We start from the raw sequence: 16,866 nt of genomic DNA, 5'->3' as shown, positions 1-16,866 counted from the left end.
GGATGTCCATTTACTACGGATGTACTTCTATATAAGATGAGTGATCCATATAAGATAGATGGTCATCCAAAAAAGTTTAAAAACAAATAATGGATGAGCGTTCATATACAATAGACGGTCATTCGTGTAAGTTGGATGGCCGTCCATACCCAAATTCTAGTTTAATAAAAAAATTTCTTTAAAAATTTCAATTAGAATGTTTAAAAATTTAGGGCTCCCAAAACAGGTTTTAAAAAACAAAAGCCTTCTGCCACTGTTCTTCGTCTCCATCTGCCATCGTTCTTCGTCTTCTTCATCTCCATCTGTTGCCGTTCTTCGTCTTCATCGTCCCTGTCTTGGACTCCGACACTACATTGTGAGTACTTTTTATCTAGTTCTTCATTTCTCTCTTGCTTTGCATTTTTTTATAAATGAAATAAAAATTGTGAATTTAAAAAAAAAAAAAAATTATTTGAGTATGGACGCCAATCCATCTCGTTTGGATGGTTGTCCATTGTATATGGACAGCCATCCTCATCAGATAGACTGGCATCCATACTTTGTACTTTAAAAATCAAAGTTTTTTTTTCTTTTATTTCATCTAAAAATTTTGTGATTTAAAAATGAATATTTCATCTAAAAAATTTGACGCTTATTTGTAGAAGCGTCTTAGACAAACTATAGGTTTTATAAATGAAAAAGAAATTGTAAATTTAAAAAAAAAAATATTTGAGTATAAATTATACGGACAGTCGTCCATATAATGTGGACTACCGTCCATATTAAAGGGACTCTCTTCCATAATATATGGACGGGAGTCCATTGATATTTTCTGAACTTTCGTCAATTCGTGATGAATGGTCATCCATAATTATTGGACGATCGTTCATTCATTGAATATATGTGTTGTGTCTTACGTGGTCACGTCCGAGTTAGATGTCACATAGATCGGTGCAAAATTTCGGTACCAACATTTGGTGTCCATAGCATTTTTGTATTAATAACCTAATAAATATGCGCTCACAGTCCAATTTTACAAACTTTTTTTCATAATTTCGATGTGGCAGTTCGTAATTGAGCAAATAAGAACCAATTGCGAACTGAACCCATTTACGAGCCACCACGTCAAGGTTGTGAGAAAAAATTTACTAGATTGGGTTGTAAATGTAATATTATCCTTTTATTTTAGAGTAATGCTATTGGTTACCACATTTCATACTCATATTAATAGACGCCATTTTTTTTATATATAATTATAATTTTATCCCTTATAAAAATTGCTAAATAGGATATACAATTTTTTTAATCTAAAAATTTTATTTTCTCTTCTAATCATAAACTCTAACCCAAATGCCTTTAAATCATAAATCTTAACCTAATTTTTCTTTTTCTTTTTTGGTTAAATATATCTACAATGGAAAGTTTTTTATGAAAATAATAGAAGTACTAAAATCTTTGGCTTTTGAATTTTCTTCACTTTTCTATTGATCTACGNGCCATCGTTCTTCGTCTTCTTCATCTCCATCTGTTGCCGTTCTTCGTCTTCATCGTCCCTGTCTTGGACTCCAACACTACATTGTGAGTACTTTTTATCTAGTTCTTCATTTCTCTCTTGCTTTGCATTTTTTTATAAATGAAATAAAAATTGTGAATTTAAAAAAAAAAAAAAATTATTTGAGTATGGACGCCAATCCATCTCGTTTGGATGGTTGTCCATTGTATATGGACGGCCATCCTCATCAGATAGACTGGCATCCATACTTTGTACTTTAAAAATCAAAGTTTTTTTTTCTTTTATTTCATCTAAAAATTTTGTGATTTAAAAATGAATATTTCATCTAAAAAATTTGACGCTTATTTGTAGAAGCGTCTTAGACAAACTATAGGTTTTATAAATGAAAAAGAAATTGTAAATTTTAAAAAAAATATTTGAGTATAAATTATACGGACGGTCGTCCATATAATGTGGACGACCGTCCATAGTAAAGGGACTCTCTTCCATAATATATGGATGGGAGTCCATTGATATTTTCTGAACTTTCGTCAATTCGTGATGAATGGTCATCCATAATTGTTGGACGATCGTTCATTCATTGAATATATGTGTTGTGTCTTACGTGGTCACGTCCGAGTTAGATGTCACATAGATCGGTGCAAAATTGCGGTACCAACATTTGGTGTCCATCGCATTTTTGTATTAATAACCTAATAAATATGCGTTCACAGTCCAATTTTACAAACTTTTTTTCATAATTTCGATGTGGCAGTTCGTAATTGGGCAAATAAGAACCAATTGTGAACTGAACCCATTTACGAGCTACCACGTCAAGGTTGTGAGAAAAAATTTACGAGATTTGGTTGTAAATGTAATATTATCCTTTTATTTTAGAGTAATGCTATTGGTTACCACATTTCATATTCATATTAATGGATGCCGTTTTTTTTTATATATAATTATAATTTTATCCCTTATAAAAATTGCTAAATAGGATATACAATTTTTTTAATCTAAAAATTTTATTTTCTCTTCTAATCATAAACTCTAACCCAAATTTTGCCTTTAAATCATAAATCTTAACCTAATTTTTCTTTTTCTTTTTTGGTTAAATATATCTACAATGGAAAGTTTTTTATGAAAATAATAGAAGTACTAAAATCTTTGGCTTTTGAATTTTCTTCACTTTTCTATTGATCTACGCACACTTCTTCAAATATAGATGATTTCTTTAAAAATGGATGAATTCAAGAGTCTATTATAATGATAACAACATATTCTTACCAACTTCCTGAGATTTCAAGTTCTATTAGAAACCTTTTATATTATAATCGTAACAACATATTCTTTGGAAAGAAGAAATTTAAGTACCTACCATGTTTCAAATTGGAAGCAAGAATATAATTACCACCAATTTTTCTTCATTTTTTTTATACGGTGGGCGGAGGAGAAGGCAGCGAACCCATGAAATTTTTTCTGGTCTCGCCAATATTATGTTTCTTTTATCTTTTTTATTTCACTTTATTAGTGCTATCTTTTCCTTCTTTTGTTTTTGTTTTGTTTCTTTAATTTTAGTCGGATTTTGCAGATACTACAATCTTATGGGTTTGGCTTTTGTGTGTTAGAGTACCTTTAGATTTAGTGGAAGGTGGAACATGTGCCAATAATGGCACCGGCCCACACCACCATTTTTCAGGATTTAACATGGAGTTAATGATTTTTTCTCACCAAAATAATGGATTAATGACAATTTTTTCACTTATAGATATTTAAAATATTATTTTATTATCTAAATTTATATTTTAATGACAAATAGAGGGCAAACTCAACTCAGATTATTGGAACTTTTGAAAAAAGAAAGTCAATAAATTTTTTGATAATAAAAGGTTAGATTTTGATAGTTGAGATTGATAAGAATTTAACTTAAAAGGGATGATCGTAAACCTTAATCACTTGATTACCCATGATTAACGGGATTGACTAGAGTAGGATTTAAGGGATTTTGGTGAGTTATAATCGAGAAAAAGAACGGTGATAATATAGAATCGCAATGATTTTAAAATAAAAAATAGAATATAAATTTGAATAATAAAATGATATTTTAAAAGTTTGGTCAGAAAAAGTTATTTACTCTTTATAGTGAAGATAATAAACTTTCGTGAGTGTTAAAAGCTAGCTAGCCGTGGCCACCACACACCAACAAATTGGTGAACTTGATTAATTAAAAGGAAGAAAATAATTAATTAGTTAATTAATTTATAATTAGTGGGCAGGCTTTGTCTAATCCTGACCAGGAAAAATGGGGTGAGATGACACCCATGAACTATGTTTATGATTTTGATATTATTTAAAAGTGCTGTTTTTATTATTTTTTAAAACATTTTTAATAATTAATAACATTGACAAAGGTTTAATAATTATTTTGTAATATATAAGACAATTATAAAAACAAGACATGCTTTTTTTTTTTTTTTTTGTAAAACTTAAAAAATAAAAATAGGTTGATAAATATTTTTCATAACTTTTTTTCACAAACACTGATGTGACAGCTTGCAATTGGTCAGCTCGTATTTGATCAAGTAAGACATATTGTTGGAGAGACATGACACATTACGAGCTAACTAATTATGAATTGATATGTTGTGTTTGTGAGAGAAAGTTAGTGAAAAAGATTTGTAAATATAGTATTATTGAACTTAAAAAATTGTAGATGTAAAAATCTACCGTCATGAAAATAGGGTCTGATCCCGTGAGGTTGAGGCCACTGACAATCCACTAGACCTGCACACATGAAAGGGCAAGCATGAAGCTTTCGAAAAACACCGGAGTAATGTTTGCCGTAGGCACTCCAATGCTCAAGTCAGCAAGGCTGAAAGAGATTATTTGATAAGAATTAAGGAGATGAAGAATTACCAGGGGTCTTTCGGAAGCTAGGACTATGGCGGAGGCATCGGGTTCTTGGGAGCAAGAACTTAGGAGCAAATAGATGGTTTTGAGTAATGTAGATTGACTGTGGGAGATTGCATGCTTAATGAGAGGGCAAACCTCTGTTTTTATAGTGAACCCAAGGGGTTGGAATCCTAATAGGACATTGAGTCCTCTTTTTCGGGAGATAATCCCTATCAAGAAAGAAATATGATTTCTTGACCTTATCAGATTAAGTTTAATAGTTTGAGTAAGTTTGGAATCTTCGTAGAAGAGGAAATAGAATGAGATTCTGATTTCCTATTTATAGACTGTTGCAGGCTAATGGGCTGAAACCCAGTGTAGCTTAACTTATAAGCAGCCTAACTCATAAAGTGGGTAGTTCACAATGTGATTTTAAGCGTAGGCCCGATCGGGATTGGGTTGAGGCCTTGGGCCGTGACATGTTTATTTCGTTAATAGGCCTAGTCAAGCCCAAGACGATTTTTGGCCCTAACAGCTAGCCCCCCACTCTCTAACTTAAAGAGAATTTAGCTTAGAGAGTAGATTTAATCGAATGTGTAAACTTATGAATCGGGTTGGGCCGATCGAAGGTGTAAACTCATGAATCAGGCCAGGCCGATCGAAGGTGTAGAGTTGTGAATCGGGCAGGGCCGATTCGAAGGTGTAAACTCAGGAATCCGGCAGGGCCGATTCGAAGGTGTAACTCATGAATTGGGCAAGGCAGATTCGAAGTTGTAAATCGTGAATCGGGTAGGGCCAATCCGAAGGCGTAAATCGATAAATCAAGTAGGGCCGAGTGAAGGTGATCACAGTAGATGATTCAAAACAACTTCATTTTGTATCTCGCATGGTACAGTTATCCACCATAAATTGAATAAGAGAAGTAATGGCATGCATGTGTAATAGTAGACCAAATCAAGAATATGTTAAATGGAGAAGTAATAAGCCAAACAAACTCATGGCTAAATGGAGAAGTGATTCATGGCATGCGTATATAATAAACCAAACAAATAATAAGTTAAATAGAGAAAGAAATATTATGACTGGGATGCATGTGTTGAACAATAGGTTGAATGGAGAAACAACAAGCCGAATGAAGGTGTTTGGCCGGATGGAGATGCATGAGGCCGAACGAAGGTGTTTGGTCGGATGGACATGCAAGCAACCGAATGAAGTTGCGAATTATCGAACGGGACAAGTTTGGCCGAATGGGGCTCATTTGCATTGAAAGCATGAGATTGAATGGAAATAATAGCATGAAAATGTCTTAGAGGAATAGGTCTTTGCCTAAATCCACTTGGTAGGTCGAGTGGGACTTTCAAAGCCAATTGAGATGAATATTCTTGTGTTGCTTAATTAATGCCCACTTGATAGGGGACATTGACTCAATTCAGCGAGTGAAAAGAAAATCAAAGAATTCCAAATAAAACTTCTAAGGAATATCAAAATCTTATTGTGCAGGAGGTAGAATAGAAAGCTTACCTCTTTAAAATTTTTGACACGTGGCATTTTGGGAACAAGGTGCATTAAATGGCATAAAAAGGTGTTTTAGCCTTTGAAGTTTTGAAATCCTTTTTCTTTCCTTCGTTTCCTTTTGCTTTGAAAGAAAGTTGCCGCAAATTTCCCAGACGCGTTTCTCTGAGATTTCTTTGGTAAAGTTCGTATTCTTTTGCTCTTTCTTTGATTCTTTTTTAGTTCCAAAAGGTGTTGAAGTTTTTTTAGTGACTCTTTGGGAGTTTTGATATTTGTTTTTTAAGGAGGCTGGATGGGTTTTACGAATTTCCTCTATTTTTCCTACAAAGTTTTGTTTTCCAATAATTCCTGAGGTTTTTGAGAGGAATTTGGTGATTTCTGGGGAGGATTCAGAATTGTTCTTGGCAAGTTTTTTGGGGGAATTTTGACATTATTTACGGATGGGGAAAGAGATTTGGAGGCGGTTTTCTTCCAATTTTTTTTTTTTTAATTTTTTTTGGGTTCTTGGGCAGTGTTCTAAGTGGAGTAGGAGATAACCGTTTGCACAAGAATAGTCCGAGTTAAAAAATACCGTTGCTCAGCTCATCCTTTTATGCCCGTGTAGCAGAGCCGAATGAATCCAAGGAGATTTGGGTAGTAGTAGGAGTGTGATATTGGGTAAAGTGACGTAAAGTATTGAAATCAAGGCTTTTTTGAAGATTCATGGCCGATTTTGGTGATCAGAGAAAGAAAGAATGAAGTAGAGGAAAGTTGTCTGGTGTTGTTAAAGAAGAAACAAGTGTTCAGATTGAATTTGCAGAGAGAGAGATTGGTGTGATTATGAGCAAAGTGTTTTGTGGGAATTTTTTAGGTTTCAGAGAAGGTAATGAGAAATCATGAGAACCAAAAAATAAAATAAAAAAGAGAGATGAAGACAGAGAGAGAAAGTTGAGAATGTTTCAAGAAGATAATAAGAAAACGTAGAACAAAAATATCGAAACACGGATTATACACGTACTTGAGAAGAAATCGGAGAGGCGAGTTCACGACCGTCGGAGTCTTCGTATTGATGAACGACATTGGTGTTGTAGAAGCGGGAGACTGAGGTAGCAGTCAGAGTGATGGAGAGACCTAGGAAAGAGAGTTGAGGATACAACTTTCTTGAGAGATCGAGAGGATGCCATTGATGACTTAGGGTAGGTGCTTAGAGACAACTGTGTTTGTAGAGTCACAGCTATTTACTCATCCAGTTTTAAATTTGTATCCGTCAAATCATGCAGTGTGATTCTTTGTAGAGTTCAAGTTTGCTTGACCGTGTGGGATATCGTTTCGCCGGAGCCATGGAGTGGTTTTTCCGTGCTGCTAAATTTCGACAGAGTCAAATGGGAACATTGACTCTAACTTTGGGGACTTAATTAACAGGGACCAGGCAGAGTTGGAAGAGGCTTGGTGGAGTCAAATGATCTTTGTTGAATACTTAGGGAGACTGTAGGAGTTGGTGATCTGGCTATGTGAGAAGGTTCCAGGCTGGTTGGTCCGAGTGATCTTTTGGCAATTCCTACAACAATTAGTTTGGCTATTCTCTATGCATGGGTTTTATAAGATTTTGCATTGGATTGATTGAGACTTAGAATCGTGAGTTAGGTGCTTGTTGGTGAGGTGGCGACTTGGTCTCCAACGTCGATCGAAAAAGGCTCCTTGCTTCCAGTTGTGTAGCAAGTCATTTGTAGTAAGATGATTGTCAAGGCCCCATGGTGGACGTCAAACTATAGATGCAAAAATCTACTGTCATGAAAATAGGGTCTGATCCCGTGAGGTTGAGGTCACTGACAATCCGCTAGACCTGCACACATGAAAGGGCAAGCGTGAAGCTTCCGAAAAACACCGGGGTGGTGTTTGCCGTAGGCACTCCAACGCTCAAGTCAGCAAGGCTAAAAGAAATTATTTGATAAGAATTAAGGAGATGAAGAATTACCAGGAGTCTTGTCAGAAGTTAGGACTACGGTAGAGGCGTCGGGTTCTTAGGAGCAAGAACTTTAGGAGCAAATAGATGGTTTTGAATAGTGTAGATTGACTGTGGGAGATTGCCTGCTTAATGAGAGGGCAAACCTTTGTTTTTATAGTGAACCCAAGGGGTTGGAATTCTAGTAGGATATTGAGTCCTCTTTTTTCGAGAGATAATCCTTATCAAGAAAGAAATATGATTTCTTAACCTTATCAGATTAAGTTTAATAGTTTGAGTAAGATTTGGAATCTTAGTAGAAGAGGAAATAGAATGAGATTCTGATTTCCTATTTATAGACTATTGCAGGCTAATGGGCTGAAACCCAGTTTAGCTTAACTTATAAGACAGTCCAACTCATAGAGTGGGTAGTTCACAATGTGATTTTAAGCGTAGGCCCGATTGGGATTGGGTTGAGACCTTGGGTCGTGACATGTTTATTTCGTTATTAGGCCTCGTCTAGCCCAAGATGATTTTTGGCCCTAACAAAAATGCAAAAACCTACGTAAAATAGTCTCATTACTTCACTGTTTCGATGTGATTAGATCATTATACAAAACTATATTACATGTTGATAGTTTTTAAAACCGACAATTCAATAAGAAGGAAAACATAAGATATATGTTGTTATACATGATATTTTTTTCTCTGAATGGTCTTATCATGTCAAGAAACTACACATCATGGTTAACACATTTGTATAAAAACCTACATGTATATCTAAAATCTCAGCATGTCACTTTGGATGTAAAATTAAAGGAAAAAAATTTAGATGAAACAGTTCCATCACCTTAATTTTTTAACACGATGAGCCCATCAAATAATGTCATATTATAAGGATATCTTGTGTAAATATTTCTCATTACTAGTTTTTATTTTTAATTAAAATTAATTTTCATTAAAAAAAATAAAAACTTGAGAAAACTGGAATTATTGGTCACAAATGGTGGGAAGGATTGAATTATTGGTCACAAATAATGGCACCCACACTATCATTTTTCAAGATTTGGAGCGAAGATAACAGACTTTCGTGATGTTAACGCTAGCCATCCGTGGCCTATCACACACTAACAACAGTGAAAGAGAAAGCAATTATTCATATTACCCTGCCAATGAAATTTCCCACAACTTACGGTGAAACCAGCTGGAATCTTTACCTAGTCAACACGTTTTTCTATGAATTAATTATCTGCTGATTGCATTTTATGAAGCATAAGAAAAGAACAGATACAAAATTAGATTTTAAAAGCGAATATAACTGTTTATCCTCTATCCCCTGAAGCACAAAAACTGAAAGAAAATTATTTCTCTTCTCTTAAACCTACCATTTCCAAAGGGAGAGATCTTTATTGAGAAAAAAAAAAAAAAAAAAAAAGAACAACAGTAGCTTGGGAACCATGGTGGATGCAGTAGTCTCATATGTGGTTAAAAGGCTTGGAGACTATCTAATCCAAGAAGCAGCCTTCTTCCGAGGGATAAGAAGTGAAGTGGAGTCACTGCAAAAAGATCTGGAATGGATGAATTGTTTCTTAAAGGATGCTGAAGAGAAACAAGTTGACAACCCTTTGATACGCCAGTGGGTATCTGACATCCGAGATATTGCTTTTGATTGTGAGGATGTCTTAGATGAATTTATGATCAAAGTCCGAGATGAAGAGATAGCTTCGGATATCGTAAAAGGTGGAGAAGGACAGTCTTCAAAAAGAAAGCGAGGACTCTTACCTACCTTCAAGAAATCGGTTGCTAAATCTTCTCGCAAGGGCAAGGAGAAGGTGACTGTGTACAACATAGGCAAGGAGATTGAAACTTTGAAGAAGAAACTCAGTGTCGTCTCTCAAAGACGTCAGGAGTACGGTCTTGAAAATATCAATGTCAAGAGGGAAGGAGAGAGCCCTGCTTTTTGCAGATTGAAACAACTGAGAAAAACCAACTCCTTTTCATTTGAAGAGAATGTTGTTGGCTATAAGGATGAGACCGGGGAATTGTTGGGTAAACTACTTGACGATGAGCCAAGGCGATATGTGATCTCTATTTGGGGCACTGGTGGTTTGGGAAAGACAACTCTTGCTGGAAAACTTTACAACAACAGTGCAATCATACAAAAATTTAGTTGTAGTGCTTGGGTTTCTGTATCTCAAGATTACAACACTCAAGATCTTCTTGGAAGAATTATAAAGTCTTTCAATTCCGGAAATACACCGGAGAAGTTTGAGAGGATGAGTCAAGATGATATGGAGAGGCATCTTCATAAGTCTTTGCAAGGATGCAGATATTTGGTGGTAGTTGATGATGTATGGCACAAAGAAGCATGGGCAAGCCTCAAAAGAGCTTTTCCAGACAACAAGAATGGAAGCAGAGTAATTATTACCACTCGCATCAAAGATGTTGCTGAACGTTCAGATCAAAGAACTCATATACATGAACTTCGATTTTTAAACCAAGAGGAGAGTTGGCAGCTATTCTGTGAGAAGGCTTTTTGCAATTTCAATATAGATGAAGGATTGGAGAAGTTGGGAAGAGAAATGGTAGAAAAATGTGGCGGTCTACCACTTGCCATTGTTGTGTTAGGCAGTTTACTGTCAACAAAGAAGCCACAAGCATGGAATTTGGTACGCGATAATATTTGGCGGCATTTAAGAAATGATTCCATTCAGATAACACAGTTATTGGCTTTAAGCTTCAATGATTTACCTTATCAATTGAAGTTGTGTTTTCTCTACTTAAGTAATTTTCCAGAAGACTTCGAAATCAACACAGAGAAACTAATTCACTTGTGGGTGGCTGAGGGTTACATACCGCATGATGAAGAAATAATGGAAGATGTGGCTCACAATTACTTGAACGAGTTGATTAACAGGAGCCTTATTCAGAAAGGAGAAATTCGGTTTGGGATGGTTGGAACATGTAGAGTCCATGATCTTTTGCGGGATTTAGCCATTCAAAAGGCAAAAGAACTCAATCTTGTTCAAATTTATGACGAAATCAGAAACTCAGCTCATTCTTCAAAGGTATCATGTCGACGACTAGCTATCTATTCTGGGAAGAACGGAACCTCGTGCCTTCAACACTGTAATCCGCTCTTGCGTTCTCTTTTGATCTTTGATCTTTGTGGAGAGCTTCCTACGTATGAGCAATTCATACCGACTCTGTGTACAAGATTCAGGTTCTTAAGAGTGCTCGAGTTTGAACATCGCAGCCTTTCACAAAGATGCTCCTTACCCAAAGATATAGATAAGTTGATTCACTTGAAGTATTTGAGATTCGAGGGTGCTTTAAAAATTCCGAAATCGATTCTCAACTTGTCGAATCTAGAAACTCTGCACTGTCACTGGGGATTGCTTCCTGATTGTAATTCTCTACCAACAGAAATTTGGAAGCTGAAAAGTTTGAGACATCTAATTGGACGCCTTGTTGTGCCATTGCGGATAGACAATATGACAAACCTTCAGACTTTGAAGAATGTACGGGATAACACTTGGACTAAAACAAATCCTGAAACATTGGTTAATCTTCGAGAGCTACACCTATCTGTGTGCTATGAAAGAGGGAAGTTCACTTTCGATTCTATTGCCAAACTGAAAAGTATTCAAATTTTAACGGTCTCCTTATTAAATGTTCAATTTTTTCCTACATTGCAACCACTCTCTCATTGTCGATATCTCCGACACTTGATATTAAATGGGAAGATGGAGAAACTACCAGGAGAAATGCATGTATTTTTGCCAAATGTAGAAAGCCTATTGTTAAATATCTCCCAACTCGTAGATGACCCGATGCCAATATTGGAGAAGATGTTGAACCTCACAGAACTTGAATTAGGCCGCTTTTGTTACAGTGGAAAAAAGATGGTGTGCACGGCAAAGGGTTTTCCCCGGCTTGAGATTTTGACACTTCATACGAAAGATTTAGAGGAGTGGCAGATAGAGGAAGGAGCTCTGCCTGTGCTTAGAGGTTTGAAGATGGAAAAGCATAGCCAATTAAAACTTCCAGAAAGATTGAAATCAGTCCTTCTCCCTTTGAGGTGACTGTGGTGCTTGTACTGTATTTTCTTTCAAATTTAATTTGTCCTTTGGTCATCATTTGGGTTTTTTATATTGTTTCAGTTGTAAATATGTGAGCCTCTTTCTTTACTCATCAAAGTACCATAATACTTCTTGGTAGTGGTATCAGCTTACAAAGAAACAGAAGTGCAGTATCAACTACTAAGTATTTGAGAAATTGTGAATAATTTAAAAATAAGTTTAAAATTATATAGGAAGGATTAATACGAGAATCAGATTACTCTGGGTGGTTTTTGAACCTAAGCTTACAAAATTTGAGTTTAATCCCTCTTCCAGCTGAATGGGAAAGAAAAAAATTATTAGACAAGTATTGATAGTTCAATAACTCAAATATGATAGTTAAGCTGATACAAAGAAACAATTTGGCGTCAAAATGAGAGGTTGAGCGTAATAACCTATAATTATCATATGAGTCAACATTTTTTTCTCCCTCTAAAATGATAAAAGGGACTATGAAACTGCTGCTCCAAAAATGATAAAAGGTATTGACTAAAGTTTAGCTAGGGTAATAAAATAGTCCAATGGACAACTTTGAATTTGGAAAATTTAGCCAATGTTTAATTAAAGCACCAAATATTTTAAGGTAAGTATCGACTAAAATCAAGGGGCTGTATTATTTTTATTTTCTCATACGTGATTTGTTAATCCAAAACATCTTTTTCTAGGATCTTCATGATCTTAATTCCTAATATTCTCTTAGCATCTTCATGATCTTTTCCTATCATCTTCATGATAATGCGGTAGGTATTTATTGACTACAAAATGATGAAGAAAAATCTAATCAATTTACCCTCCTTAAAGTTTCAGTGAATAAAAATTCCTTCTGATGTTTAAAAAATAACAAAAATCCCCTTGCCATTATGAGTTAACGAATATTGACTTATTACTCTCCCTAAAGCTTATGGTTCATTTACTCATGTTACATATTCATGCATCCAACAATTATATAAATTACATAGTATACCAAATTCTGAAGTTTGAAGTTCAACACAAGTTATTTATTTAATTATTCCGTAAACACGTGCTCATTCTCTAGCTATTGTATGAATAAAACTTAAATTAATTTATATCTACAATAACTTCTCTCTATTTCCTCAGTAATGTTTTCTTTCTCTCCTTGCATTTTCAAACTATCAATTACTGGTTTAGTCTAATCCATACCAAGTGAATAAGGTAGGGTTTTTGTGTTATTTTTCAAACTAAATGAACCTAATTAATTATAGCAAACCTCGGGATGGTTAATTAAAGCACCAAATGGAAGGTTCTCACAAGTTGCAAGCAATATTATATAAATTACATATGTAGTAGTTATTGACGAAATGGATATCAATTAAAATTCCAAATGGAAACATTAATTATAATATAATTATAGAATTAAATATATAGGATAATGCAGTAGGCATTGACTAAACTTTAGCTAGAATAATAAAATAATCAAATTGATAACTTTGAATTTGGAGAATATAGCCAATAATTTTTAATTAAAGCAACAAATATTTTAAGGTAGGTACCGACTAAAATCAAAGGGCTGTATTATTTTAATTTTCTCATACTTGATTTGTTGAGCCAAAACATTTTATCCTAGCATCTTCATGATCTTAACTCCCAGTATTCTCCATAGCTCAATATCACTATAAAAATGATTAAAAAAAATCTAATCAATTTACCCGCCTTAAGTTTCATAGAATAACAAAATCCCTTTGAGGTTTAAAAAATAACATAAATAAAACAATATGCAATCTAGTTATCATTAAAAAACAAACAAAATTAGATTGATTACTTAAGGGGATCCATTAATTTCACCTGTGACTGAAACAGAAAAACTCTAAGAAAGTTCATTCTTCTTATCTTGGTTCAAAAATAAAAAAATAAAAAAAAAATTAAGGAAACAGTTTGTGAAGTATGGTGGATGGAGTTGCCTTATATCTGGTGAAGAGGCTTGGAGATAGACTATCTAATCCAAGAAGCAGCCTTCTTCCGAGGCATAAGAAGTGAAATGGAGTCACCAATATAATAATATGTAGATAAGAAGAACAATTTGCGCAAGTTGTCTATAAACTGCCGACATTTGATAAAATTAAATAAAATGACATGCAATTAAAGCCTCGATCACTAGTTCTCGGTTCAAACCGGTTGAACCGGCTGGGCCGGATTGGGTTTTAAAACCATGATATAAGGACAATATGATATGCTGAATAAATTTACTAACCCCCTCTCATCATTTTTGGGGGTTTTTATCAAATTGTAATTAATAGAGAGAGATAGTTCAAGATTGCAATCAAAGTTGGTTTGTAATCCCGTGATCTCGTGATCGTGCATTGAGATTGCACTGTCAGTGGTGTTGATTTTATCCCTCGAAATATTCAAAGTTGGAGTTATTTTTTATTTTGTTGAACAGTTCTTGGGTTGATCGATCTGGCGAGCTTCACTTGGGTCAAGCTTACTTGAATCGAATTGATTTTAGGTCAAGCTTGTTTTGGATCGAACTATCTTCGAAATCTGCAAGCTCTTAGGGCAAAATCACACACATATCTATAATCTCACGTGACTTTGGATGTAAAATTAAAGGAAAAAAAAAATTATATGAAACAATTCCATACATTATTTTAACTCGATGAGCCCATCAAATAAAGTAATATTATAAGCTTCTTGTGTAAATATTTCTATACTAGTTTTATTTTAATTAAAATTAATTTCATTAGAAAAAAAAAAAAAAAACACCCGTAAAGAGAGATAAATCCTGAGAAAAGTGGAATTATGGTCACAAATGGTGGGAAAGATTGAATTATTGGTCACAAATAATGGCACCCACACTATCATTTTCAAGATTTGGAGCGAAGATGAATAGACTTTCATGATGTCAAAGCTAGCCATCCATGGCCATATCACACTAACAACAGTGAAAGAGAAAGCAATTATTCATATTACCCTGCCAATGAAATTTCCCACAAATTACGGTGAAACCAGCTGGAATCTTTACCAGTCAACACGTTTTTTTATGAATTAATTATCTGCTGATTGCATTTTATGAAGCATAAGAAAAAGAACAGATACAAAATTAGATTTTAAAAGCGAATATAACTGTTTATCCTCTATCCCTGAAGCCAAAAAACTGAAGAAAATTATTCTCTTCTCTTAAACCTACCATTTCCAAAGGGAGAGATCTTTATTGAAAAAAAAAAGAACAACAGTAGCTTGGGAACCATGGTGGATGCAGTAGTCTCATTTGTGGTTAAAAGCTTAGAGACTATCTAATCCAAGAAGCAGCCTTCTTCCGAGGCATAAGAAGTGAAGTGGAGTCACTGAAAAGAGATCTGGAATGGATGAATTGTTTCATAAAGGATGCTGAAGAGAAACAAGTTGACAACCGTTTGACGCCAGTGGGTATCTGACATCGAGGATATTGCTTATGATTGTGAGGATGTCTTAGATGAATTTATGATCAAAGTCCATGATGGAGAGGTCACTTCAGATGCGTCAAGGCGAAGTGGAAGAGTCTTCTAAAGAAAAGCGAGGACTCTCAAATTCCTTCAAGAAATCGGTTGCTAAATCTTCTCGCAAGGGCAAGGAGAAGGTGATACGTACAACATAGGCAAGAAGATTGATCGAAAAAAAGAAACTCAGTGATGTCTCTCGAAGACGTCAAGAGTATGGTCTTGAAAATATCAGTACAGGAGGGAAGGAGAGACGCCTGGTTTTGGCAGATTGAAAGAACTGAGAAAAACCAAATCCTTTTCATTTGAAGAGAAATGTTGTTGGTACAAGAACGAGACCGAGAAATTGTTGGCTAAAACTTGACGATGAGCCAAGGCGATATGTGATCTTATTTGGGGCACTGGGTGTTGGGGAAAGACACTCTTGCTGGAAAACTTTACAAACAGTGCAATCAAACAAAAATTTCGTCATTGTGCTTGGGTTTCTGTATCTCAAGATACAACACTCAAGATCTTCTTGGAAGAATTATAAAGTCTTTCAATTCCGGATTACAACGGAGAAGTTTAGAGGATGAGTCAAGATGATATGGAGAGGTATCTTCATAAGTCTTTGCAAGGATGCTCATATTGGTGGTAATTGATGATGTAGCACAAAGAAGCATGGGGGAGCCTCAAAAGAGCTTTTCCAGACACAGAAGAATAGCAGCAGAGTAATTATTACACTCGCATCAAAGATGTTGCTGAACGTTCAGATCAAAGAACTCATGTACATGAACTTCGATTTTTAAACCAAGAGGAGAGTTGGCAGCTATTCAGTGAGAAGGCTTTTGGAATTAAATATAGATGAAGGATTGGAGAAGTTGGGAAGACAAAAGGTAGAAAAATGTGGCGGTCTACCACTTGCCATGTTGTGTTGGGCGGTTTACTGTCAACAAAGAAGCCACAGAGTGGAATTTAGTACGTGATGATATTTGGCGGCATTTAAGAAATGATTCCATTGAATAAAACGTTATTGGCTTTAAGCTTCAATGATTTACCTATCAATTGAAGTTGTGTTTTCTCTATTAAGTAATTTTCCAGAAGACTTTGAAATCAAAACAGAGAGACTAATTCGCTTGTGGGTGGCCGAGGGTTACATACCGCATGATGAAGAATAATGGAGATGTGGCTCTCAATTACTTGAAGAGTTGATTAACAGGAGCCTTATTCAGAAAGGAGAAATGCGGTTGCGATGGTTTAAAACTGTCGAGTCCATGATCTTTGCGGGATTTAGCCATTCAAAAGGCAAAAGAACTCAATCTTGTTCAATTTATGACGAAATCAGAAACTCAGCTCATTCTTCAAGGTATCATATCGACGACTAGCTATCTATTCTGGGAGAAAGGGACCTTGTGGCTTCAACAGTAATCCGCTCTTGCGTTCTCTTTGTTCTTTGATCTCTATGGAGAGCATCCTACGTTAGAGCAATTCATACCGACTCTATGTACAAGATTCAGGTTCTTAAGAGTGCTCGAG

General features: G+C 35.1%; 1 protein-coding gene across 1 annotated transcript; it reads left to right on the top strand.

The window, feature by feature from the left end:
* The first annotated feature begins 9,253 nt into the window (after positions 1-9,253).
* Positions 9,254-11,881, top strand: LOC116114120 (disease resistance protein RPP13-like). The gene has a single exon (XM_031400276.1). It carries the CDS (start codon positions 9,254-9,256, stop codon positions 11,879-11,881), a length of 2,628 nt encoding a protein of 875 aa, XP_031256136.1.
* The last annotated feature ends 4,985 nt before the right edge of the window (positions 11,882-16,866 follow it).

Source organism: Pistacia vera, unplaced genomic scaffold, assembly GCF_008641045.1.
Source record: "Pistacia vera cultivar Batoury unplaced genomic scaffold, PisVer_v2 Contig700, whole genome shotgun sequence".
NCBI classification, from domain to species: Eukaryota; Viridiplantae; Streptophyta; class Magnoliopsida; order Sapindales; family Anacardiaceae; genus Pistacia; species Pistacia vera.
Note: the sequence above shows the minus strand (reverse complement) of the source record. Positions and strands in the feature narration are given on the sequence as shown.

Excerpts from the sequence above, each read along its gene's own strand:
- LOC116114120 (XM_031400276.1), top strand. The coding sequence starts at position 9,254 with ATGGTGGATGCAGTAGTCTCATATGTGGTTAAAAGGCTTGGAGACTAT.